At 37.4% G+C, this 25,349-nt stretch overlaps 1 protein-coding gene across 4 annotated transcripts in view; it reads left to right on the top strand.

Moving 5' to 3' along the window:
* Cdh8 (cadherin 8) overlaps positions 1-25,349 on the top strand; it is a 424,317-nt gene that overhangs the window by 13,483 nt on the left and 385,485 nt on the right. For all 4 annotated transcript variants that reach the window (XM_060392149.1, XM_060392148.1, XM_060392150.1 and 1 more), the window contains exon 2: positions 1,004-1,454. In XM_060392149.1, coding sequence (XP_060248132.1) covers positions 1,203-1,454 — 252 coding nt within the window. In that variant the 5' untranslated portion in view covers positions 1,004-1,202. The remainder of the gene's footprint in view (positions 1-1,003; positions 1,455-25,349) is intronic.

Here is a 25,349-nt window from a genome sequence, read left to right on the forward strand (position 1 = left end):
CCAGGAATATTTTTCCACTTAATCTAATTCAGCCAGGCTTTTCTCCAGAATCTGCACTGAACATCATTTCTTTAAAAATAATTTTTTGAGTGGGCAGAAACACATTTTGCTATGCTGAAAGTAAGCAAAAAATGTATTTGACACTTCAGGTAATAAGGATCTTTTTTCCCTCTATCCCTGTCTGAATTCCTTCTATTGAAAATTGTATTTTTACCATATTTCATTCCCAAAGGAGTTTTTTGTCATTTAAATATCCCCTTCAATGGTACATTTAGCTTGGGAGCTGTGACACTGCTGTGCTTATAGCACACGTGCTGGACATTAGGGAATTCTCTCCGGAAGAACTCTAATTTTTCCCCTTAATTATTAACATCTTGAATTTGTCGTGGACAGAACTTCCTGATTGGAACTGATAGTCAAGCTTATAAAACCTGGGGAGAATTCCCTCCTATCTTCATTTCCAATTTTTAAAATCATGCTATTTACTTACTCAGGGCCAGTTTCTTAAAAATGAACTATAACTTTCTTTGAGTTCGTATGAATGAATAAAAAGGCGAGGGAGAAAGGTTGGAGTTGATACACATCCCAAGTAGCATTATAGAGCAAGAGAGATAGGAGAGGCCAGAGTGATGCAGAGGGAGACAAAGACAGACAGACAGACAGAGATGACAAGACAAAGTGATAGTGATAACGAAATGGAGGAATTGTCTGTCAAGATCATCACTGTCACTTAAAGCAGGTTTTAAGAAGTGACATAGCTGTGGAATGAATGCGAATAACTATCATTTATGCTAATAATAATCATTTATAGCTAATAAATGATGCTTAGCTATAAATGAGTTTTTTACGCTATTTGTTCTGGTTCCTCAGATCCACTTTCCGAACTCAAGAGTTTGGGAAGTGCTCATTATCTGTTCATTTTCACGTGCTTTTGCAAAGCCCTGATTTTGTCTTAAAAACAATTTCTATGGACCCTTATCGTTCTTCCTTCTCGTTTTTGCAGACAGTTTCAATGAAAGGAAAAGCCAATGGATCGTGGTCTTTGAAAAGCTGCTTAGACATGTCTGTTTCCCGGTTCTCTGAACTCGTGGCAGAGCTGTAAGTAACTGCTCCGCACTGCGTGATGAATTGGATGGCTTCAGACCCGAGGCAAAAAAAATAATTGTCTCATTTTTGTGCTGATTTGCTTAACTGGTGAGACCATGCCAGAAAGGCTAGCCGAGACGCTCGTGGACCTCTGGACTCCATTAATAATATTATGGATTACCCTCCCCTCTTGTGTGTACATGGCTCCAATGAATCAGGCTCACGTTTTAACTACTGGATCCCCTTTGGAACTAAGCAGGCAGAGTGAAGAGCTGCGGATTTTGAACCGCTCCAAAAGAGGCTGGGTTTGGAATCAAATGTTTGTCCTGGAAGAATTTTCTGGACCTGAACCGATTCTCGTTGGCCGGGTAAGCTTCGTTTTTAAGCTCCTATTTCAGGGTCTGTTCCTGGTCTTTAAATGTTTCATTTCAGGCTCCCCACAGTTTGTCGTCACACTTTGCTGTAAATCCCTTGGACCAGATGGTTAGTGAACTAACCTGTTGGTTTCTTCAGCAATATGAATAATTCCTCAGTTTAAAACACTCCTTTCAGAAGTGTTCGTTTCCCTGTCACCCCCACCCAGTGAAGATACTTGCATAATGAATAAACACACAAACTGCTTTCTCACTATGTGAGATCTCTTTGGTCAATCCTTTTTTGCTAGATTCTCATTTTTTGTTCTAGTACTTAGAAGTTGTCTGCATTTTTTTATTCATTTTGAATTCCTATCATAGCAACTATCAAATATTATTTTTCTCTTACTTTATGGTTACGTTTTCAGGTGGATTTTTCTTTTTATTTCATTGATTACTGTTTCATTCATTAGGAAGAACAAAAGAGTATGTGTAACACAAATACTGCCTAAGGCCTGGTGCTAACTTTATAGATCATCATTTTAGTCTCTCCCAACTGGAATCAAATGCATGGAAGGAAAAATTTTACTTCAGTAGTGAGTCCCTGTATTTGCCTGTGTGTATTACACCGAATTTACATTTGTTTTGTTATTTTTGCAAGTTCTTAATGTAATTTTCCAAATTTACAGTACTTCAAAGACATGCACATGTTCATACCTCAGAATAACATGTAAGATTTTACTCATTTTGACATTTACTGTTGTCATAGTTTGAATTCTGTTGAGGGGCTGAGGATAGAGCCGAGTTGGTAGCATTCTTGCCTAACATGTAAGAGGCCCTGGGTAATTCATTTGGGAGGTAGAAACAGGAGGGTCAGGTGTTCAGGAACATACTTTACTATCCTGGTATCTAACAAACAAGTTAAAAAAAATTGCAACAATGAATCAAAAGTGGCTGACTTGCCTAATGAACAAGATGGAAAAGTGAGTCACATGTAATTCCTATCCCAAATTCAACAATTTCAAAGAGATATATAGCATGGGAAAAAATGTAGATCTTCAACACCTTGCACCTCCTTAGTCAATTCTGGTTCCTTTGCTCTATTCTCTTGACTTGTAGAACAATTGCACCTCCTCAAGGCTTGCTTCCTCTTCTCAGGGCTGTCAAATATTTATTGTTTGTAGATAGAGAAGGTGTCTGGGCTTCCTGGAGTCAAACCTAGGCACCACGCACTGGATGTAGGCAATTGGGAGAATCATAATCCAGCAGTGATCTTTGTCTACAGAGAATTCGCACTCTGGTCAATACTTAGTGTTTACTATGTATTATTTGCTTTTATAAAAGTGCTTTGTTGGTACAGACTTTTTTACTTCAACAGTAAATGCATATATAGTTGACTATATATGCATTTGAAATCATAGGCCCATATGTGCATACGTGGGTTTATGTAGGTACACAAACACATATGAAATGTATGGCTTACAATAAACTTGTAATCCCGTTTTCATAAATCAAAATGGAAAAAAAAGGTACCATGAAAGATTTTCTTGATATAAACTCTGGTAGCAGATGTGAGTTGAGGCTATTTATAGTCATAATGTATCCCATTACAGTGGCTGTTCGTATACTTCACAGGAGAAATGTTAATGTAGTTGATTACAGGGTGCTGCCCTGGACCCTGCTGAGGTTGCTACTTGCTCTATAGTTTATGGCCTCTAATATGCTTTTAAAAATGAGAGAAGTTCTGAATTCCAAATTGTATCTAGCCCCATTGGTTCTGGATACAGATATTCTGATTAGCTTTATTATTTCTATAAATGCAAAAACTGAGGCTTACATAAATTAATAATCTAAATTATGAATACAGAGCAAGTAAATGTTCTACATGAGATCAAATCTTGGTGACAATTCCCAAGATCATATTTTCAGCCATCATACCATATTATATTTCCCTAACTAAGTATCTGGACTTTATGATTTGCACTTGAATTTTGAGTGTAGGATTTAAAATTTGTACATTCATTCTTCGTTATATTCAAATTTTATTTAACCAGCTCTAAGGCAAGCAGTTTTCATCCCATATGAAATTCTGAAGTTGTAAACATACATGGTGGATGGATGGTTCCTCCCTGCTTCTCGTAGTTGCCTTGTTATGAAGGTGTACCAATCAAGCTGTGTCCTGCATGATATGAACAACTGAATATATTGTGCCCAGAAGAGGATTTCATTTTTATCTGAAAAGAAAAAAAATAATTAACCATTTTTTAATATTTAGTATCTGATGACTGATTTCACTTTTATTTCTAAAATGAAATAAAAAGTGACAGAGTCAAACAGCCAGGCATTCATAGTTTCTATGTCACTTACAAATTCTTTAGGTGCCTTGCTTGTTTGAATGATAGAAATCCCAGTGAACCCCAGGACTTTGAAATAGCCAGCCAGCTCCTGAGTGTCAGTGACACACACTGCATATCAATTAGTTCTTCTGCCTGCTTGTTACTACGAGCAGCTCCCAAACAATTGTCAAATCACAATTGCATGCTTTTTTTTTTTTTAAAGAAGTTTGCTGCAAATATTTCCAATCATATGTATTTCCCTTTTAATCAAAATTCTCCCAAAATAGGACAGCCTTAATTTTTGAGTATTGTGGACTTTTGTAAAGCTAAAAATTTATTTCAGGGGACTGCTTCTGATTATGAGTCAGGCTGAGTGCAGGGATGATCCGCACCGGGGCGCTCACTGGTGTTTTATGATGTTTTATCTTTATGCACGGCCTTCCACATCTGACACTTTAAACCTCTTCACCGCAGAGCTTCTCCCCAGGAAGCAGCTGAGAAGCATTAGCTACCTATGAGCATACCTGCTCTTTAAAAGGCCCTCCTGCAAGTCACTATGTTGGGGGCCTCAGACCTAGTGGGCTGAGTTCAAGCTCAAGGGCAGAGCCAGCTTTTGAGCGACTGGCTCTTCAGGATTGCACACATACCTTTATGTTACCCAGGCTCTCTTTTTACATGCTGGTGGCGGCTGGATGTGGAGAAGGAACCTAAGCTAGGGATAGATTCTCTGGAGCATTGAACACAGACTTTGTCATTTCCCGGGTGTTAACACTGGGAAAGTTACTGAAGCTTTTCAAGGACTGTGCAAACAAGACTATTTAAAAGTGAATAAAATGTTTACTGCATAATGCTTGTCATATAGTAATTATAGTTATAATTGAGTTCTTAATTGTGTGTGTTGTGCCTCATTGTTGTAAATACGTTAGAAAATAACAAACAAACAAAAACACTTATAACTGTCTCTCTGGGTGAACATTTGACTGTGGAGCCATAAAAGCAACCCCAACCTAGTCCAGGTTTACTATGCTCCGAGTATGGGTGTTTGAGCTCCTGGCTCTCAGTCTGGTGGGGCAGTGTGGACCAGGAAAAAGATTATTCCAGTTAGTCAGAGGTTATGCAACTCCTTGACACTGTGATACCACATTGTCACGTACAAAGTCCTCACTCAACAACAGCATGCTGAATTAGAAAATAAAATCATATCATAATAAGTGATCTAAGTGTACAGTTTTGTGATTTACCACATAAATAGCTGAGCGTGGCCGTGAGAATTGGATACACCTGATATAAAGTTCTGGGCATAGAGAAATGTCATAACACTATTTCCTTAGTCAGAAACAGTACAAGTCTTTGTAATTTTTGCTAAACCAAAAGGAAGTAGAAGTCATTTTTTATAGAACCAGTTTCTGTCCATTTTGTCTTATATATGGTTGCTTGTTCTCCAATATTTCCTGTTCTTTATGATATAAGTTCTTCCTTCCTATATGATCATCATCTAATATGTTTCATACTGTGTTTATGATTGGTCTGCTGCCAGAATGTAAGTTTTTTAAATGGTTCATTTGTGTTCATCTTTCCATACCCCGAATTGCCAGAGTCGAGAACAGCGCCTGACTACAATAAAATCTCATTTGAATGCCATAATGGATAGTCTATCTAAACAATAAAGAAATTTGGAGACATTGTATAATCTCAATTACACTTAATACAAGTTGCATTTTTCAATAAAGTAGTCACTATAATGTCTTCATGTTCTTCTTAATATACCATATCTGGGGAGCTAAACAACTATTTCTATGTACAGATTTTAATGTCTCCTTAGAGGTAGTGAAGGTGGCAAGTCTACTTCTGAAAGAACTGTCTTTCAAAAAGGTTTCAGGATTGTCCCTGTAGCGCCCAGGTCTCTCACCAGTGACAAAAACATATTTCAAACTTCTGTCTGTGCTTTTGCTTCAAAGTAGACGAGGTACGATCTGATCTTTCAGAATTTCTGAAGGACAAATACCATCCTAGCAAACTCCATGCCTGCCTCTAGTTCTCCTTGGGAGAAGTTTTTCCCAAGCCTGTTCATAAGTGCATAAATAGGAAATGTTCCATGTAATTAGCCACTCCCAGCACTGACTTTCTCCAGAAATTCTGTCAAAGAACATAACAGCTCATGGGGCCCCTAATCCAAATAATTTTATATTGCATGATGGATGGTAGGAGAGAAAGGAAGAAATGCCACAGTGGGTTTTGATTAAAAAATGTCCTTGTGGTAAATTGCACAAGCATACTTTCTGATAGGCAGGTGATGTCATCACAAGGCATTGTAGTAAGGGATGCAGCAGATAGAGACCACACCTGTGTGTTGAACACCTGTGTCTGCTAGTCTGCTGAGTGCCAGTTTCGCTCATGGTCGGTGGAGTCTCATCATGGCACAAGCATGATTCTGTGTCAGGAGGAGACTAATAACTAGTAATAATGGGAATAAATGTCATATCAAATTTAAAAATTGTTCTCAATTGATGTTACATGGTTATGAGGTTGGGCAGTACTCCATTCGGTAAGCACATGACATGTTACTAAGAACCCATGGGATGAGTCATGTTAACCATGGGGAAAGGGACACAAGATGAAAATTCTCTCTGGGTGAACTTTTGACTGTGGAGCCATAAAAGCATACCTTTACATAGCATACCCAAAACTGCATTTGGAGCAGAGGTAATATCAGGACAACATCCTTCAGGGCAAACACTCTAAGTTAGGTTATCCTATGTGATGGACAAAAAACAGAAACTTCTGACAGTGTTGGACACTGGAAGTCTGAGATCAGGATACCGGAATGATTGGGTTCTGGTGAGGGTCACTTTCAACAAATGGACTCCCATGTTCATGGTGCCCCTGGCAGGCTTTAGAGGACAACAGAGTTCTCCTGGACTTCTTTTAAAGGTTTACCAGTTTCGCTCATTATTCACAGGGTCTCCGTTCTTGACTTCCCAGTCTCACATATACTCATGTTGGGCTTACTGCAGTTTGGGCTGGTATCTTGTGATATTAAGGATTCACAGCAATTGCCCCCAGCTGAATTGGGCATGTGCGTGTACTTCCAGTCTATTGTACTGCAAAGCAGAGACTTAGAACTGGGATCTTTATACAAAGGTGAAGCGACAAGCAAGAATCCATGGAAGATCTGTGAGTTTTTAGTGCAGTTCCACTCTCGAGTAGTCTGGAGATACATTCAGACACTGAAGCTTTAGGCACAAATGCCCACAGAAGAGGAATATGTAACTCTCTTTCGTTTTTCAGCCCACGTTGCATCAGCCCTTGTTCTGTGGCCCCTATGACCCTCCTTTTCTCATATTGCTTTATTTTTGAACAAAGGAAGCTGGCTGTCCAGGTGGTCAGCATTATTCTATCCTAAATCTCTCTCTTACATAAACTCCTGTGCTGTGTCTGCTCCCTGTTTTCCTCCTACCTGGGCTTCTGATGCATTCCTTATTTGGATGTAACTCTCTCAGTGGTGATGCCTTGTCTATTTATAGCCCTCTTCCTCCAAGACACTGACTCATTTTCTCTCTTTAAATTTGACCTTCTAACCTTCCTTCTTCCCTGTAACTTGGCAATCATTCGGGTAGTACTTAGTATGAAGGACATGAGATGCCAAGTAATTACACTATATTACAGTTTACGGTGTCAGTGGCCGGTAGGAAAATTGCACTTGACATGCCATTATTTTTGCCAGGCCTTTGCATGTTAAGAGTACTAGGCGACACAGCCACAGCCAAATTGTATCTTTGGCCTTGCAAGAACAATTCACTGTCAGTTCCGTGGAGCTTCTGCCTACTCAGACAGAGCCTTGTGCACTAATAATTTGGCAAAAATGCAAGTCAGCATTGTGTGTCTCAATCTGGCCAAAAAAGAAACATTGCCTGCTTTTTCCTGAGTGTCCTAACATGTAAATAACAGGCATCTCAGAGCAATTGGAAATCCTCTGATGATGATATAAATAAAGGTCATCAAAATTCATAGTGCACAGACAAGTGGGTGCCAATACGCATACACACAGGGACACTTATACACTTGCATATATGCTCATATGAAAACATCGATGACCACTAAAGTGTGCAAATTTCCGATTAACTGGAGTTTTTCAGTGAAGGAAATCTCAGATACCTTCTACTCTTTTATCCCTGAAGCCTCTTATTCTCCGGCTGTTTGCAACATTCTTTAGAAAGTGACCAGGTGACAGAAGGCTTAATAATTGTCCAAGTATTCTCTGGTTTTGCAGTTTTATTTCTATAATATATGATAATTATGTTGCTCCATTACTCAAATGCTGTTTATAGTATTTGTGCTTATGCACCCAAATAAAACCATCTATATTTTACTCAATCGGTGTGAAACTCTTTTGACTGTGTAGGGGTGATATTTAGCCTTTCAGATATGAACATATCTCTTTCTAAATATATATATATATATATATATATATATATATATATATACATATATATGTTGAATGATTGTGAGAAGACAAAAAAATAGGTAAACAAAATTACATTTTCTCATATTTTAAATTATACATCACATTTACTCTGTTAATCCATATGAACTAGATACATGCAAAATAGACTGTGATGCATATGTGAGGTCTTAACATTGCAGCAGAAAAATGGAGGCATTAAAAATAAATTGTTCACCTATTCCCAAAACACAGACAGGGTAAAACTGAAGAGATATTTAAGCTTATATCCGAGCAAAAAAAAATCTGATTTATTATAACAAGTCTTGTATATTTTATCATTCCTATGAGCGTCAATTCATTGATCCATATATATTACCTAGTTGAAACAAAATAACAATATATGCTTATAGATAAAATAATCAGATTATATAAACCTATTTTATGAACTAATAAGCAAAAAGTATCTTGTAGTTAAAATAGAGACTCAATTTCTATTACTGTATATGGATGGATTAAAAGCCATCCGAATATATTGCATTCACTTAATAACTGAAAGGTTTATTTATATAACAGAATGGAGTGAAGCCTCTGAGAATTCAAGACTAATATCTTTACAACATGTAGCAACACTTTAATTGTTGGAAATTAGGAATAAAATGTGCACAGCCTGAATCTGTGTGATACAAACTGCCTGAACCATATATTAATATGAAGATACATATTTACATATTCACATGAAAATGCATTTATTCAAATATTGAATATGTATTTGTGTTCCAACACTTACTAACCTAATAACCTGGTAGTGTCCTCCTGCAGTTTCCCATCCTCTGCAGTTATCTTCTGTTATCCTGAAAAAGAACTGCCAGTGCTCTTAATTTTTTAAGAGAATGCTAATCACTATCCACTGTTTATATAGAAGTATTTATCAAATTGAAAACAACCTAAGCTCATAAAAATTCCAAATATATAACGAGTATGTGGCAACCAGGCAAGCTGCTTTACACAAAGTGAAGAATTAATTCTTGACATTGATTCGGATTAATAGGTATACCTCCAGGCAAGCAAGATGGTCTGATATAATCAATCTTCATTTTCAGCATGTATTGCCAGATTATCACTTTGCTTACAAAATAATTTTCTGCATTTTATTTTCATAATGTTTTCATTGTATTGAAAACCATGAAATCACTGAAAACAAATGGTAATAGTATTCTGCTCATTTTTTAAAAACCTCAGAGTGCCATCTATCCATAATAAATTCTTGGAAATCTAATTTCATTTGGAATTAAGTTTGTGAATAAAATCTTATGTAAAAAAAGAAAAACTGCCCCCATCTTAGACACTTGGTGGGTGAATGGAGAATCTCATCAATTAATCAATTACAGTGCTAAACATATTTAATCATTTTATGCAACAAAGAAGAAGGAACATTCAGTCTTTCTGTAATGCTGCAGGCATAGTAAATGACTTTCATTACCATGGAACAGACCAACTATTAAGCAGATGTAAAGGCTTTATATACGGTCTTTAAGTAGGAAATTACCTTGTAAGTCTTTTGGTAGTATAGTCAGTTTACATGCTCTTTTAAACTTTTTCAGCAAATAAAAATTGAAATATGCTATTTAAGAAAGGTCAGTGTGCTACAGAATTTCCAAGGTTGTATTTGGCCTGTCTATGCATGTTTACTACATATTGGTATTTTACATATCTTGCAGTTTACTTTTTCTGTTAATGTCATTTAAACTCAGCCCTGCACCTTCATCATAGTTCAGTCATGTCCTCGCATCTTCATATATTTTGAATGTTCAGTTAAGATGTGGATACATCCTTTCATAGGCACTCACTTTCCCTCCTGACGTTACAAAACATTTAGGAATCCTTTTAGATGCTATAACCTGGAGGAGAAATATGCTAGACTGCATTCATATTGTTCAGTGTGAGGCCCCCAGCATTTGCATTGGGAGCTGGGAAAGGTTGCAGCATCCATTCAACATATGTATTTCCCGACTTACTGAATTAAACCTGCATTTTAACCATATCTCCAGGTCATTTTTGTGTACATGAAAGCATCAAGTTTTTAAAAATATTTTATACTTAATTAAAACATTCAGCTGTATATAACATAGTAATGTATTTAAATATTAAGAAAACATTACAATACATGGTTTTCCATAGGGTCATCACTCGTCAATCAATCCCAGAATACCTTAAATCATGATTTTTTTCTACTTAGCTATTAATTTATTCATACTTATTTATATACAGTTGTTTTTTTTACATCCAGACTAATGTGAAAAAAAAGGAATTGTCACAGAGATGGTTTATCTCATTTAAACCCATGTGGTAGGTTATAGACAAGGCAGCAGTCCTTCTGCTGGTACTGGACTTGTATGTCCTGTGAAAGAAAGGAATCAATGTGCCTTTCACATCTACCTCCAGCATCACGGGTTAATGTTGCCTGCTCCTCCTCAGAACCACAGCTTCTTCTTTTCTGTCTGTATTTACCACAGTTCTGCAGATGTGCTTTGGAGTCTACAGAGGATCAAATGTCATTGGGCTTCAGTGAGACAATAGCAGAATCCAAATGAGCTTGCTAAAAAAAGAAAAAAAAAAGCCTGGGAAGGTTGGGAAAGATCAGGAAATAAAACACTGGGAGCATATTTTTATTTCTTTCTAATCTTAGGGAAAAATGAACAGCTATGTGGCACAGACAGTTTTTTTATGTGAAGATCATGGCAGTTACTATGAAATCCATGACATTGTTCAAGAGATGTTAAGGAGGAGGAGGAAAAATAGTTTTTAGGTAATCACAGTAAGCACGTAGTGTTTTTGAGCATTTACACTATGACATTTTATCAAGGTTTCAGGTCAATTCTCACAGCAAACCATTGTAAAGGTACTGTTTACCCATTACCATGTCAGGAGTCATTGACAGGAAGAGTTAAAGCCATTAGAATCCACACATTAGACAAATAATAAGTGAGCGATAACGCAGGAGTCAATCTGGGCAGGGCACTTCAAAGCTTTCTCTGGTAACCATGGTAACACCATAGTATCTGAATCCTAAGTGGTAAGTTCTTAATGTCCTAGGGTGAGACCCCAATATGCAGATGAGGAAAGGAAGACCACTCATGAATACCAAGGTATGTTCTCATGATTAGAATATAATGATTTGGTAATAGTTCAGCTTAGGTTGGGGATGTTTGAGTCACAAAGCCTGAGTGAGAAAATACTCCCTTGAGGCATCTGCATTTGGTGACTACGTTATTTTCTATATAGGGAGATGACACTGTTACAGTCCAGGCCCAGGAAGGATTGGTCTCATGTTCACAGTGATTTGTGGGCTGTTTTCTAAGTATAGGAGGGCTAGCACAGTGTTTGTCTCTCTTTACATTCTTATTTTTAAATATGTGGTAAGCCAGGCATGGTGATACCCATGTGTAATTTCAGTAGTAGAGAAACTGGAACAGATAAAATTTTAAGTTTAACACGAGTCTGGACAACACAGTGAGATCCTTATCTCAGCAAAAAGAAGATGGCTCAATTGGTTAATGTGTTTTACTGCACAAGCCTGAGAACCTGACTTCAGATCATCAGGACTCACGTAAACCCAGATGCAGTGCTGGTGCCGTTCTGCAATCTCAGCAGTCCCATAGTGAGAGGGGAGAAGGGATAATACAATCCGAGAAGCCTGCAGGACAGCTAGCTTGGCAAAAGTAGCCAGCAGCAAGCAAAAGACCTAGTTTCAAACAAGGCATTTGCTGTCCTCTGAGCTCCAAAGGTGTACCGTAGCACAAAAACACCCATACATACACACAGGAACATGCACAGACACACACACACACACACACACACACACACACACACACGTATGACTGATCAGTAATCTACATATAATCTGATTGCATTAGTAGTGATTGCATATCTAATATGTGCATCAAAAATTGCTGACCTATGAAGTAAGAGAAAATGATGTGAAGAAAGAATTAGCAGGTGAGAATTTTTGTTTATGTTTCAGGCATCTTGCTGGTTCCATTAAATATGTTTACATGTTGCTATCACCCCTCATTTGATAGCTATTAAAATTAAGATTTTTCTTCTATAGCTACGTTTCAGTGATCTGGAGAGGAAAGAGAAATGGTTCTCCTGAGCCTTGCGTGGTTCTTAGCTCTCCAGAGCTGAGGCACTAAGTCAGCTCACTGAAGTCTTCAGTCAGAGTGCAATTTTCTGTGTTTCTCTTAAAGTGAGTACTACCAGAAGAGAAGAAAGTAAAGTAGAATGGTTGAGGGGAATGAAACATAAAATCCTGTACACGTCGACAGGAGCTAAAAGAAGACAAAATGCTTGTAGCATCAAGTTGCCTGAACTAATTGTAGTAATGCTCAATAATTCAGTAACAATCCCTTACATGCTGGAATCTGAGCTGCTGGGCAGTATTGTCCAGACTTCACGGGCAGGGAGACCACGTCATTGCTCTCTGTGGTGAATTCTTGTGGCCGTTTGTGACTCTGTATCTGTTTTCAAATGATCTGGTGCCTTTCTCTTTCACTTTTTCTGTCCCTCTTCTTGCTTTTCAATCCTGAACATAATGGCATTCCTCTGGTGTCCTGGTCATGTTCTTTGCTGCTGGCATACTTTGTCCATTGGATCTACTGAGAATAAAGCACTGATGCCTTTAGACAATTCTCTGAGGAAAAGTAATTTGGGGAAAGAGCAAACATGGCTATTAAAATTGACCAAATCCAATAACTCCTCAAAGCTAGTCAGACTGCCCAGCTACCCAAAGGCTTTATTTAGACTGTGGCAGGGCTATTTATAGTGAAGTCTTTCTTCACCTTTCTTTTTATGTGCTTGTGTGAGCTGAGGCCTGTAAGTGAATTTCTGGTTGCAGTTGTTTCCTTATGCGGCATGTATGTGTGTGTGAGGGTATGTATGTATGTGTGTTCATGTGTATATGCATGTATTTTTGCAGAACAGCAGTACACTGACAGAGCCCATCCTCTGGTTGTATTTCTGCCTTTGCAGAAGTTTTTTTTTTTCTTTTTCCTCAGAAATCATTACAAGTTTGTTATGACTTGTCCTATTGATCAAGGCCACTGTTTCTCAAGTATTCTTTCTACCTTCATTCTCACTAGATTCTAAAGCTAACAGTCTGATTATTTTAAATAGCCATTTCCAAATTTAGATTCTTAGATTACTATGGATGTAGTTCAATATACCCCTATTTTTCTTCATCATGGATTTTGAGGGAAAGATAGAAGAACAAAGAAATTAAAAGATGAAGCAAACATGTAGGCATGAGTACCCCAGCACCTCCATGACTACATCCATGCAAACAACATGAGGCATGAAATAGAATAAAACAAAATTACAAACCATGGAGCCATGCAACAAATACACAGTGAGATCGAATTCTAAAAATGCAGTGGGTTCACAGGCAGGCTCACAAAGCAATTGATATTTAGGCATGTCCAAAGTGTGGCTCATAGATTGTGTGTATATCAAGATAGGCGTGAAAATGTTTAGTCATGTATGTAGATGATAGAGTCCCATCACAATTTCAAAAAAAAAATTGGATATCCCATGTAGGTTAATTTTAGCACAAGCTGGAATTATCTGAGAAGAAGGAAACAAAATTGAGAAAAATGCCACCACCGGATTGGGGAGGTCTGTGGGCATTTGCTTTATTGATGACAGATGTAAGAGGGACCATGTCCCATAAGGTTGTACAACCTTATGGTTGTGCTATAAGGAAGTGGACTGAGCAAGCCATGGGAAACAATATATTAAGCTGCACTCCTCCATGGCCTCTGCTTCACTCCTGTCTACAAGTGTCTGACCTGACTCCCTCCAATAATGATCTGTTCCCTGGGTATATAAGATGAAATCAACCTTTTCCTCCTGATGTTGCCTTTGGTTACAGGCATTTTATCACATCGATAGAAACCTTAAGATGCTCCAGAGTATAAGAAAGTAGCCAAGATGCAGGAAACATAGAGAATGAAAAAATATTTCCATAAGATCACAAAAATTAAGGATCTGAAATGATAGAAAAGAAAAAGTGCAAAAAGAAACAGGTATGATGATGGTCAAGCTTGGGAAAGGGAAGATGTGAGCTAGTGGAAAAGCAGAACAGGGAGAGAAGGGACAGAGAAGGAAAAGCTGGAGGCAGTGGTTGTGGTAGAGGAAAGGTATGTTGGCTGGATTTGAGAAGAGATGAGTCTCACCAGTTGGAGACTGCTCTGTCTTAGCCTAGGAACAGATGTGTATAGATGGGTAAACCCATACCTAGAAAGCAGTTCTTACCATACAGTTCTGCTTTTCTTTCATTCTTTCTTTCTTTGAAGAGCAGTACATTTTCATTTTGATATATGACATTTGCTGAATAACTATGGCTGGTCAGACTCAGCAGGGAGTCAGAACAATTTGAACGAACCAACAAACACGATGCTCTTTCTTCTTAAACACTGAGGAGTAAAATGTTGGCTTTTTAACCTTATATGCCTTCTAGCAGTTGATGCCAGAAACAAAATTGTGACCATTTGCTTCAAAGCTGAACAGGAACATAATGACTTGATACAAAGTATCTAAAAATATTACATCTAATAGTGCATACTTACAATCTTCAATATTTATTACAGGACAGAAGGAAAAGTAGAAATATTACTGGTTAAGCCTTCGGTCAATTATATGTTTTAAAACTGTTTAATTATAAATGATCATTTGAGATATGTGAGGAACAGAAGAATCTGTAAGAGGTGTATAAAGAGTAGACGGCACTGAGTAAATGGGTTATTGTTGACAAGGCCATGTCCATGATAAGGACACCAATGCTTCCGACCCATGGAAACTGTCAAAGCCATCCCCTGGGTGAGCCTCAGGGGAATGGCAAAGTATTCCTCTGCTTCAAGCAAACGATATTTACAAAAGTTGAGCAATGTTTGCATAAACTAGGACTCGCACTGTCACCCCAGATGACTGCAACCAGGAGACCTGTTACCAGAGTAGCTGACCCCTTCTCTACATACAGTGTACGATAAAGCAAGGCGGTTCTGGACTGTTGCATACTTGTTGACTCCATCCATCTGATTTCCGCTTTTGTTTGTTTGATTGTTTTTTTTTTTTTTTTTGTTTCTTTCTTTGTTTTATTTTGTTTGCATGTGTTTCTGTGTGTCTGTCCTTTTATCATTCCCTTGTTATACCAGCCAGGTCAAGTCCAAAGCCAGGCAGTATGCACAGCGGGCACTGTGGACAAAAACAAACAAACCATTGAGTTGGGATTTGGTCTTTGCTGTATTTGGTCACAAAAGCAACTTAATTTGTGCAATTAGTTTAAAATTTAAAGTGCTTTTCGAAAAAGCTGAGAGAAGTTTACAAATACATTGAGCACATATGTTTTTAATTACCTAAGAAACAACAGACAAAGGGAAAGATAATTGTGGTGCTGGATGATGTCAAGGAAATTATTACTTTTCAAAGGGCTATTCCCTTCCAGGTTGTACGGCACAGCACCCAGGCTTCACTTATGAGAGAGACCGTTAATTCCCTGTTCCCAAAGAACACACAACTTCAGAGATACTGGATCACACCATGGAGCAGTCAATAGGGTGGGAAGTTGGGACTGGAGTGCAGGATGGTTTTAGAGAACCAAATCGTCCCTCTGCTATTCCGAGACAACCCTTCCCTCTCTTTATTTGGTTCTCCCTTATGTTTCTTCCCACATGGATATGCTGTTTTGGAACATGGAAACATGGAAAACTTCTTATTTTTATCCATCACAGTTTGCTCTTCCAAAACAAAAAAAATATTTTTTTTGGTTATCCCAAAAACCCAGGAGACCAAGAGGGAAACCAAGATAGCATACAACCCACAACAAAATTACTCATTTCTCCCTTGACGAGTGCATTCTGCTATGACCATTGTGACTTGTGTGTCTTCAATGAAATCCTGAGCATGACAGGAGGCACTGATCTTACGGTCACTCCTCTCCTCTAGAAAGTATATCGAGATTATTATCATAGACCCAGAAAGTAGGTCTCTTACCCATAAATCCTACAGCATGTCAAAGCTGAAGGTAAGAAAGCCCTGAATCTCACTACCTCTTAAGCACTCTGTCCAATCACATGGTTTTTGTGGTCTCTTTTAATCCAGAACCATGCAGCTTCCATATTTACCCAAGCAAATGGAGACTGCAAACCTGGATTAATAATAGACATCCTTCCCAGGGACTTTATTAAAGCAGGTTTTCAAAAGCTCATGCTGGCTTTTGACCTCTTTGCTTCCCATTATCCATGATTATGTTCCTTAATATACCCTAGCACCCCACATTCTGGGCAATGCATAATGTGGGCCAGAGAAACAGAAATGCAAAGACTAGAGAGTTCCTTTGCTAACATTTGAAGAAATTCACTGTTGTTATATTTATGGGCTCATGGAAACAGTCACAGGCTTGGACTTGTGTAGAGTTAAGGCCCCATGGCTCCACCAGTGTTTGTGTGTAATTGCATACTATGAGCTGCCTAGCCGAAATCTCTGTCACATGTACAAAGGAAATCATGATGCCCAGGAACTACTGAGATGTAAGAGCAAGAGTGAAGCAAAGGGCTCTATGTGGATGCTCTTCTCCCTTGAGAGAAGCACTGTGGGTACTGTTAAAAGGATGCCTACTTTGGAACAGGAGACATCCAAGAATCTTTGCAAATGCAAAATCTTCCTCCTCCTAGGCAGCTCCTCACAGCCCTGCTAGGTTCTGGCTTCTGCTTTCTTTTTCAAATGCTATAAAAGTCTCAGCACAATGGAAACTTTTCTAGCCTATTCAGTTGTATTTCTGCCCTGGAAATGCAAAGGCAAGAGGACTACACAGCTGAAATTCACTGTCAATCACTGTTTCCCTAAGTAAATGGTGGTTTTCACTTTATAATTTTCCATTTCAGATATATTGATTCTCCTAAGGCAAATTCTTTGAGCTACAGGCTTAGGTTTGAAGCACCAGGGAACTCAAACACAGATATGCAGGTGCACATATGGAGTTTAGTAAACATTTCTGAAGCCGTTGCCAAGGTCTCACTTGTGACATTTGGCTGGCCTCCAAGTCGTTATGGAGATCAGGCTGGCCTCCAGCTCACAGAGATCTGTCTGCCTCTGCCTTCATAGTGCTGGGATTAGTCAATCGTCACTGTGCTAGGCCATTTTATTGTTATTGCATGTAAATGTAATTGCCTCATCACAATAGTAGGTGCTTTAATGAAATATTCAACCAATAAAAAAATTGTTAAAACATATTTGATAAAAGTGATTTTATTGTAATAACCTAATACATTCCAATTTTCCATTGTGCACAATTTAAACAATGGGTTCATCTCCGTACTATCAAATCTTTTAAAAATGCTATGATTTGTATTATCTGAGTTTTTGAAATGAAAGACAAACATAATAGAACTTTTCATAAGTATTGAATGGAAATAACTTTAGATTTCTAATAATTTCATTATGACACACACTCACATACGTGTGAAGAAGCCAAATTCCTGCTTAAATAAATGAGTATTAACTTTTCAGATGATAAATAATTATCATTTTTAACCACAATAATTCCCTGATAAATTTGTTTTTATTCACAGTGATGTTTAAATCCATCATCTGTTACATGCCTTAATGCTTTAATAGTCATGTAAAAGTTTACCTGATTTATTTTATGAAAACAAAATGGTTTGCTAAAATAATATTGTATGTAGATGTGGCTGTGTTCTAACCCCATTCTGCAAAGGTCTTCTCAAGGAAGAAGAAACCTGATGACAATAAGTCATGATGTGACTGAGCAACAGCTTACGTACTTTTATGATTCTAGATGAAACACCAGGGAGAATCACACTTAAAGCACAGAAAACTCACCTGGGGTATGTCTCAGTTACTTTTCTATTTTTGTGACAAAAGACTAGGGCCAAGGCAACTCATAAAAGAAAACATTTAATTTGATGTTCATGGTTCCAGAGAATAATAAAGACTATGGCCATCACGGTAGGGAGAGTAGCAGCAGGCAGCCAGGTATGGTGCTGGAACAGCAACTTTGATCTAATCCACAAACAAACAACACAAAGAACCACTGGAATGGTGTGGACATTGAACCCTCACAGTTTAGTCCAGTCATACACTTCTTCCAACAAGGCCACACCTCTTAATCCTTCTCAAATAGTTTCACCAACTAGAAATTAAGCATTCAAAAGTATGAACCTATGAGAGCCATTCTCAATCAAACTACCACAAGGAACATTCTAGAATATCTTTCAGTTTGTAGATGTCAACAGACTTAATAAAGTAAAATAATATAATTATATAATATAATTGATGATGATTTATGCCTATGATATAGGTGATGATGTCAAATCTGACAATAATTGTCATGATTTTTTCTTAAGCTTTTCTGATATGTAGTGTGCCATGAAAAAGTTTGTTCTTAAGGACCTCCCATTACAGCATCTACCACATAGTTTAGGAAATAGTGTGACATTCTGCAAATTCATTTTTAAAAAGTCAGTATAATTGATTAACTTGTTATCCTGAAGTGTTGACAAATGACTGGGTAAAAATTATCTCTTATATTTGTTCAATAGTATTGGGAAATTCAGTATGTTACAGATTTTGCTAAGGTGACATGATGTGTAAAATAAATTTGGAATAACACAAAAATTCACTTTGAAAATGCAAGGTAGGAATTTTTGGTATTCTCTTTCCTCTTTAAACAATTCCATCTATTTTAAAAATAACATATACTGTAGTCTTAGCATTCTTGCTGAGACCAGTTCCCCTACATTATCCAGATTTCACATCAACAATCTAAAACAGCTTGAAATGGGAAGGATTTCTCTCCTCCTGCCTCTTTAACAGAGCACATAGCTTGAAGCTAATGCAACTGCTCAGGCAGGGAAGGGAAGATCACTATGTAAATCATGATCACTGACAAGTTAAGCCTCCAGTCAAAAGCAGGAAGTACAGTTTGTGTATTTACTTCGGGCTATTTGTCTCTGTGGTGTAGCCTTTTGAAAAGAAATACATATAGCAAGTTGATATCCACACACCTACAAGCAAACATAGACAGTACTATATTAACCAATTCTCTCATTTCTGGCAGAAATATCTGAAAATTAAGGCTAAACTTATCCTCAGTACTCTGAAAATCCATCTGTCAGTCCCAACCTAGGCATCCACGTTTAAAAAAAAATGTAAAAGGGAACACCTTATCTTGACTAAAGTTCTATCTCATTTAATTCTGAATGTATCTATTAAACATGGGGTAAGGGAGTAGAATTACCTGAGATAATCTTTTCCACCCAGTTACATCTTTCCCAGAACAACTTTCCCCATAGCATACAAATCATTTTTTTTTTCTGAATTTAAAATCTAAGTATGTTCTTCCTCAGTTTGTAAAATGTATGTTGCTAAATTATTCCATAGCCTCAGTGTAACATAGTTCACTTCACTTGACCTTTCTGGAAAGACAGCACTTTGAAGGGTGTAGAGGGCTCCATCTATGGCAACTGTGATCACCAGGAAAGCGTTGCTAGCTACAAAGAAATAATGGTGAACTTACTGCATGGAGTAGTTACAGTCACATTATCAAAATAAGCATGGAATATGGACACAGATATGACCTCAGAGATTAATATTAAAAAATGTCTTAGCAACTGAAAGACCCAGTGAGCTACAAAAGGAAGCTAAAGTTTCACCTAACTCTCTACCCTCATTAACAAGAACTTTTATTATTTTTATAATTTGTGCTTTGAGTCAGACTCCGTGTGTTGTAATTGCTAGACAAGTACTGTAACAGCGCTATAGTCCTGGCATGATGCTTTTCTTCTTTTGGTTGACTGTGTATACATAGAAAATTTTCATTCATTAAGATACCAGAATAACATTTTTGTTTAATGTTATATGACACTAGAAGGTGTTAAATAAACGTATGTTCAATTTTCTTCTAGCCTCCTTAATGTCATTTTGAAAAACAATCCACTCTGAAAAAGGCATAGCATAAGCTATCTTAAGCAATGTGTTTCCAAGATAAGAAATGGATTTTTTTTTTAAATCTGAGCAATGATAACTCATATCCTTACATGGCCTGGTATCTTCATATGAACATCAGAGACTTGTGGAAAGTTATACACATGTACAAATAACCTTTCTCAAGGTTCCTTAAAATCATAATCACCACTTGGCACATTGTGTATGTTAAATATTTTACTTTAGCAACAAACAAGATCTCAATCTTACTTTTAAGACTCCAGGCTCCAAAACTGTGTGTGTCTGTGTGTGTGTGTTTGTGTGTGTGTATGTGTGTGTGTGTGTGTAAATGTTTATGTAAGTTGAATTCAGAGCATAGGAGTCAGATTTCTCCTTCTCCTATATTGACTGGTTCTGATGTTGAACTTACCTCCTGAGGTCTGGTGTCAGAGGATATACCTTTTGAACCAACTCAGCAGCACTGCAGTATCTGTTATATAGTAGAGAACCAGGAATTGATAAATACTTCTTTATACTTCTGATTACTGTGTCTAATCAGATAACGTAGAGTCCCCTCTAATCACTGAAATTTGTGCCTTTCCAAGGCTTGCCCTGCTTACTAATGGAGATTTTCACTTGGCTAAGCTTACCTGCTTTGTCACTCTCTGCTGTCTGTGTTTCAGCTTCTATACAACATTTTTTTTTATCCAAAACTCAGTTAATATCTAAGATTATGTAGGTGATTGACAGAAGTAGAATATGGAAACAGTCATCATCTATTTTGCACTTTGTGCAAATTCTGTTTCCTCCAGTCTACCGTAACACAAAAATAATAAATGGAAAATTCCTTAAAGGACCAGTTTATATGTTTGTAATTGTGTAACATGGTGAGTAATTGGATATAATCATATGCCACATTGCTTTTTTCCAGCAGGTACATGAATCTATTTCCTTTTCCACTCTGTGTATAGTACCTGACCAGCACACAGATAGCTGATTAAGTTTTCTGATACCATGGCATCAGAGTATTCAAGATCAAAAGACCTTTACAGAGCAACAGCCACAATATGAAAGAAAAAAAAAACAAAGCTAATTTTTTAAATTTATTATTAGCTGTTATTATTAATGTACCAGTGTGTCTAAGTTATGGATTAAACTTCATCTTAGGTATGCATGTTTAGGGAATCACAATATGGATAGAGGTAAATGTTATGTTTGGTTTCAATCATGTATTGGCCCTTGGAATGTAGCTCCTGAATACTTGCAGGTAGGAAGAAAAACAAAAACAAACAAAAATGTTACTTTATATTCTACAAGCTACAAGGAGTTTCTATGCATGTATGCACTTACTCTGGAAAGTGTTTTATCTGGGATCTGAGGTTGAATATCCCGTCTTTCTATGCAGTGTCCAGCAGACAGGCATGTTTCATTAACTGTAGGTTTTGGAAGATGCAAGAGAGAACGATTTTATGAGTTCCCCATGAGATTTCTCTGTTTAGGAACCAGGTAGTATGCTTGAAGAGATTCCAGTAGACTGAAAAGATTTGAATACAAACATATCTGGGTTACATTTCTGATTAGGTCATCATTTGCATCTCTTAAAAATCTCACTTCAGTCAAGTGTTAAAATAAGAAAAATATGGCACCTGATTTGTGGGAATTTGATGAGCAACTTTAATAGTACCTGTCATATAAAGGTTTCTTGTTATTCTATTGAGATTTCAAAATTCACAAGATGTCAAGAATAATGAATTTCTTCAATTTTTTTTCATGTTATCATTTTCTGTGTGTTTATGCACATTGTATGTTCCTTTTGAACTACTTAAGTAGAAGCTGAGAGCTAAGTGTGGGAGGACACACCTGCAATCCTATTCTACTGTCATTACTAGGTTTCATTCAAATTATATTTTGAGAAATTACTTCATGAATTCAATTACCAGGATCTGGTAAAGATGTTTTTCCCTCTTGGTAACCATCCTAACCAAAACAGAGTTTAAAATGAAACTTGCTCTATCCTGAGGAATTATCAATCTTCTGTGACTTTGAGTACTCCCAAGTAAAACTTATTGTTAACGAGTATTCTTAAATATGTTGTGTTGGTTCTCAGAAGAGTGGACTACTGTTCTTTCAAGAAGGAGAAATGCCAGAGTGTATCTCTGCTTCGTTTTGGTGGAGGTCCAGACCAATTTTATGTGCATTCAATTTTTAGCAAACAGAACATAGCCCCTTACACAACATGTGCCATTTTGCATGGCGGCTTTAACAGGACTATGTGGTTCAATTATGAAACATTATTCTTCCATCCTGTTTCAACCTCAGCTCAGATGTTGTTATTTTTATCTCTGCTTCTGGGGACTGGGTTGGGTGATCTGTCAGTTCCCTTCTGTCTCAGATATTTTCAGCCAGAAACTACAAAAGACAATAGTAACCATTTCCACAGGCCTTGAGTTTTGATGAATTTATCTGCAAGGATGGATTAGGTTTATTTTTCTTTGTCTCCAGGCAAAGGAGACATATGTCTTTTAAAGATGCCTAGCTGGACCGTCTTTTCAGTGTGATTTAAAAATACAAGAAACCTTCATCCAGGATTAAGCTCAAAATGAGCAACTGACAATTTTATAAATTTTTGAGAAGTGGAGGAAGGTTTCAGTCTAAGGAGTTGGGCAGGTGAAATGCAAGTTTGGGAAGATGAAAGTGATTTTCTTCCATCATTGAAAGATATTTATTTAATTTGATCAGAACTAAGAAGAACATATGTCATTCCACACAGTTCTAAGCATTCCCCAAGTCTAATGGAAGTAGCCATGTTCTAATTCATCTAAGTAAAAATTAAGATGTAAAAAATGACATAAGTCATACAAATGTGAGTGCTCCCTAAACAGGCTTAGCCCAGCCAGAGAAGTCAGAACTGGCTAATCCTTTGTAGAGAACAGATGTTACTTTTCATAACCTCTAAAGTGACTGCTTCCTATTTCATTTGCTTCTGCTTTCTTCTCTATTATATATTTAGAAAAGTTCCATCCTGGCACATTCTCTCACATCTCATCAATCTCTCTATCCCAAGAAGTGTTTCCTGCAGACCACAAAGCTGACAGGTTTCTTTCCCTGTACCCTAGTTTTATTCTTCCAATACAACTTCATTTAAAGAAGACCACGGCTATGAAGGAGAAGTCTCTTGAGATTTCACATGGGAATTACTATTTTGGAAACTAGCTATATTTTTCTTGATCTACTTGGAACGTAGAGCTCATGTTCAGACAGTTACATTTGCTGGAAGTAAGTGTTGCAGGACACACTTAGGCCTTCAATGAGACAGTAGAAAGAAATATGAACAGGAGTTTATTCTTCTGTTTTCCCAGAAGATTATCCTAATGTAAGGAACAAAAACCAAGTGTTTGAAGGGGATCAGGAAATAAGAACTGTGATATGTCCATCCTTGCATCAGTACAAAGGTTCAGGAGATGTCAGAATCATTGGGGAAATTGGTTACATCACAACCGGGAGAAGGAGCTTTCAAAGTTCTAGATTTCTTGACTCAAGTATGAGGGAGAGACTCATATCTGTGACACATGCCATCAAGATACTGCTGATGCTGGGTTGGGGACCACTTTACTTAAAACAGTGCTCAACTAAGTACAGGACATAGATTTCTTCCGTAGCTTGTAGTGAGAGACACAGTGTATTTTACATCTGGTTTGATTTCCTTGGCATATAAAAGGGACATCCTAACCTGTGTCCAGTGTCACAGAGATTAACGAGGCAGAGTGCTTGCATCCAAGAATCAAGGAAAGTCACAATTTCAATACAGTACACTAAACAGTACCAGGGCAGTTGGTGCTGGTTGCTATGGAGACACATGGCAGGCATTTGTGGCTCCTTTTTGTTCTGGGACCTGAAGTCAAGGTAAGCTGTTTGGGAGCAGAAATTTAAAATGAGTTTGAGCATCCTGTGAGGTCTAGTACACCGGGAAAGAGGACTGTAATGCACACAGAAGATGCGCATTAGAGATTCAATCAAGTGAAATGATAATGCAATTTAATTTTTTTTAAAAAGTCACTTAATGAAGAACTTGTAACACTATAGATGTAATCCTTCCCCCCCATGTATTAATTTCTCTTAATTTTGTAACCGTAAAAAGTGTTAGCTGTTATTTTTTTTTCAGTTTACTATCTATGTGGTAAGGAGTTGAAGGTCAGATCCTAAACATTTTAAACAACATAATTATATTTTGTTTATGAATGCCGAAATAAGTTACAATAAATGCATTTCTGAATATCATAGAGATGTAAAAACAATTGAATTTATGCTCAAAGTGCAATGAGTCAATGTATAAAGAATGGAAAAAATGCACCAGAAACACAGTTTATACACTTATTAATGGCTATTTCTTTGGGAGTGGAAACATGTACATGCGCAGATACCCATGAAACATAACCTTTTGACAGAAATAGTCTCAATGCAAAGTAAATAAAAAAAATGTTTGTCCTGGAAAGAAAATATTTGTTACTATTTAGAAGACTTATTATTTTGACATTAGTATTTTTTTAACTTAAAGATTTTGCTCCTTCCATTATTAACACCAGTGCAACTATTAAAATAATTGAGAATAAAAAGACTGTTGCTATACATGCAGAAATGGATATCAGGACGAAGGAATAATAGACACCACCTAGTTAAGTAAATACATAATTATTAAAATTGTACATAAATTGGAGCTAGGATAAACCTGAAAAAGACACATGCTCAAGAAGTTCCTGCTTAATTCTCATTCAGAAGAAAAAATAGGATAGACACCAGAAGGAGTAGCAAAGAAGGGATAGGACTGGAGCCTACCACAGATGTACTCTGAAAGACCCCAACTAGCAGGGGTTCAAAGCAGATGCAGAGACTCTCAACCAAACTTTGGGCAGATCACAGGGAGTCTTATGGAAGAAGGGGGATATGGAAGGACCTGGAGGGGACAAGAGCCCCACAAAGATACCAACCAAGCCAAAAAAAAAAAAAAAAAAAAAAAGCTGGCTCAGATGGGACTGCAGAGACTGATGTATCAACCAAAGACTTTGCATAGAGACAACCTAGACCCCCTCATCAGATGTAGCCCATGGACAGCTCAGTCTCCATGTGGGTCTTCTG

Source organism: Meriones unguiculatus, chromosome 10 (assembly GCF_030254825.1).
Source record: "Meriones unguiculatus strain TT.TT164.6M chromosome 10, Bangor_MerUng_6.1, whole genome shotgun sequence".
NCBI lineage: Eukaryota > Metazoa > Chordata > Mammalia > Rodentia > Muridae > Meriones > Meriones unguiculatus.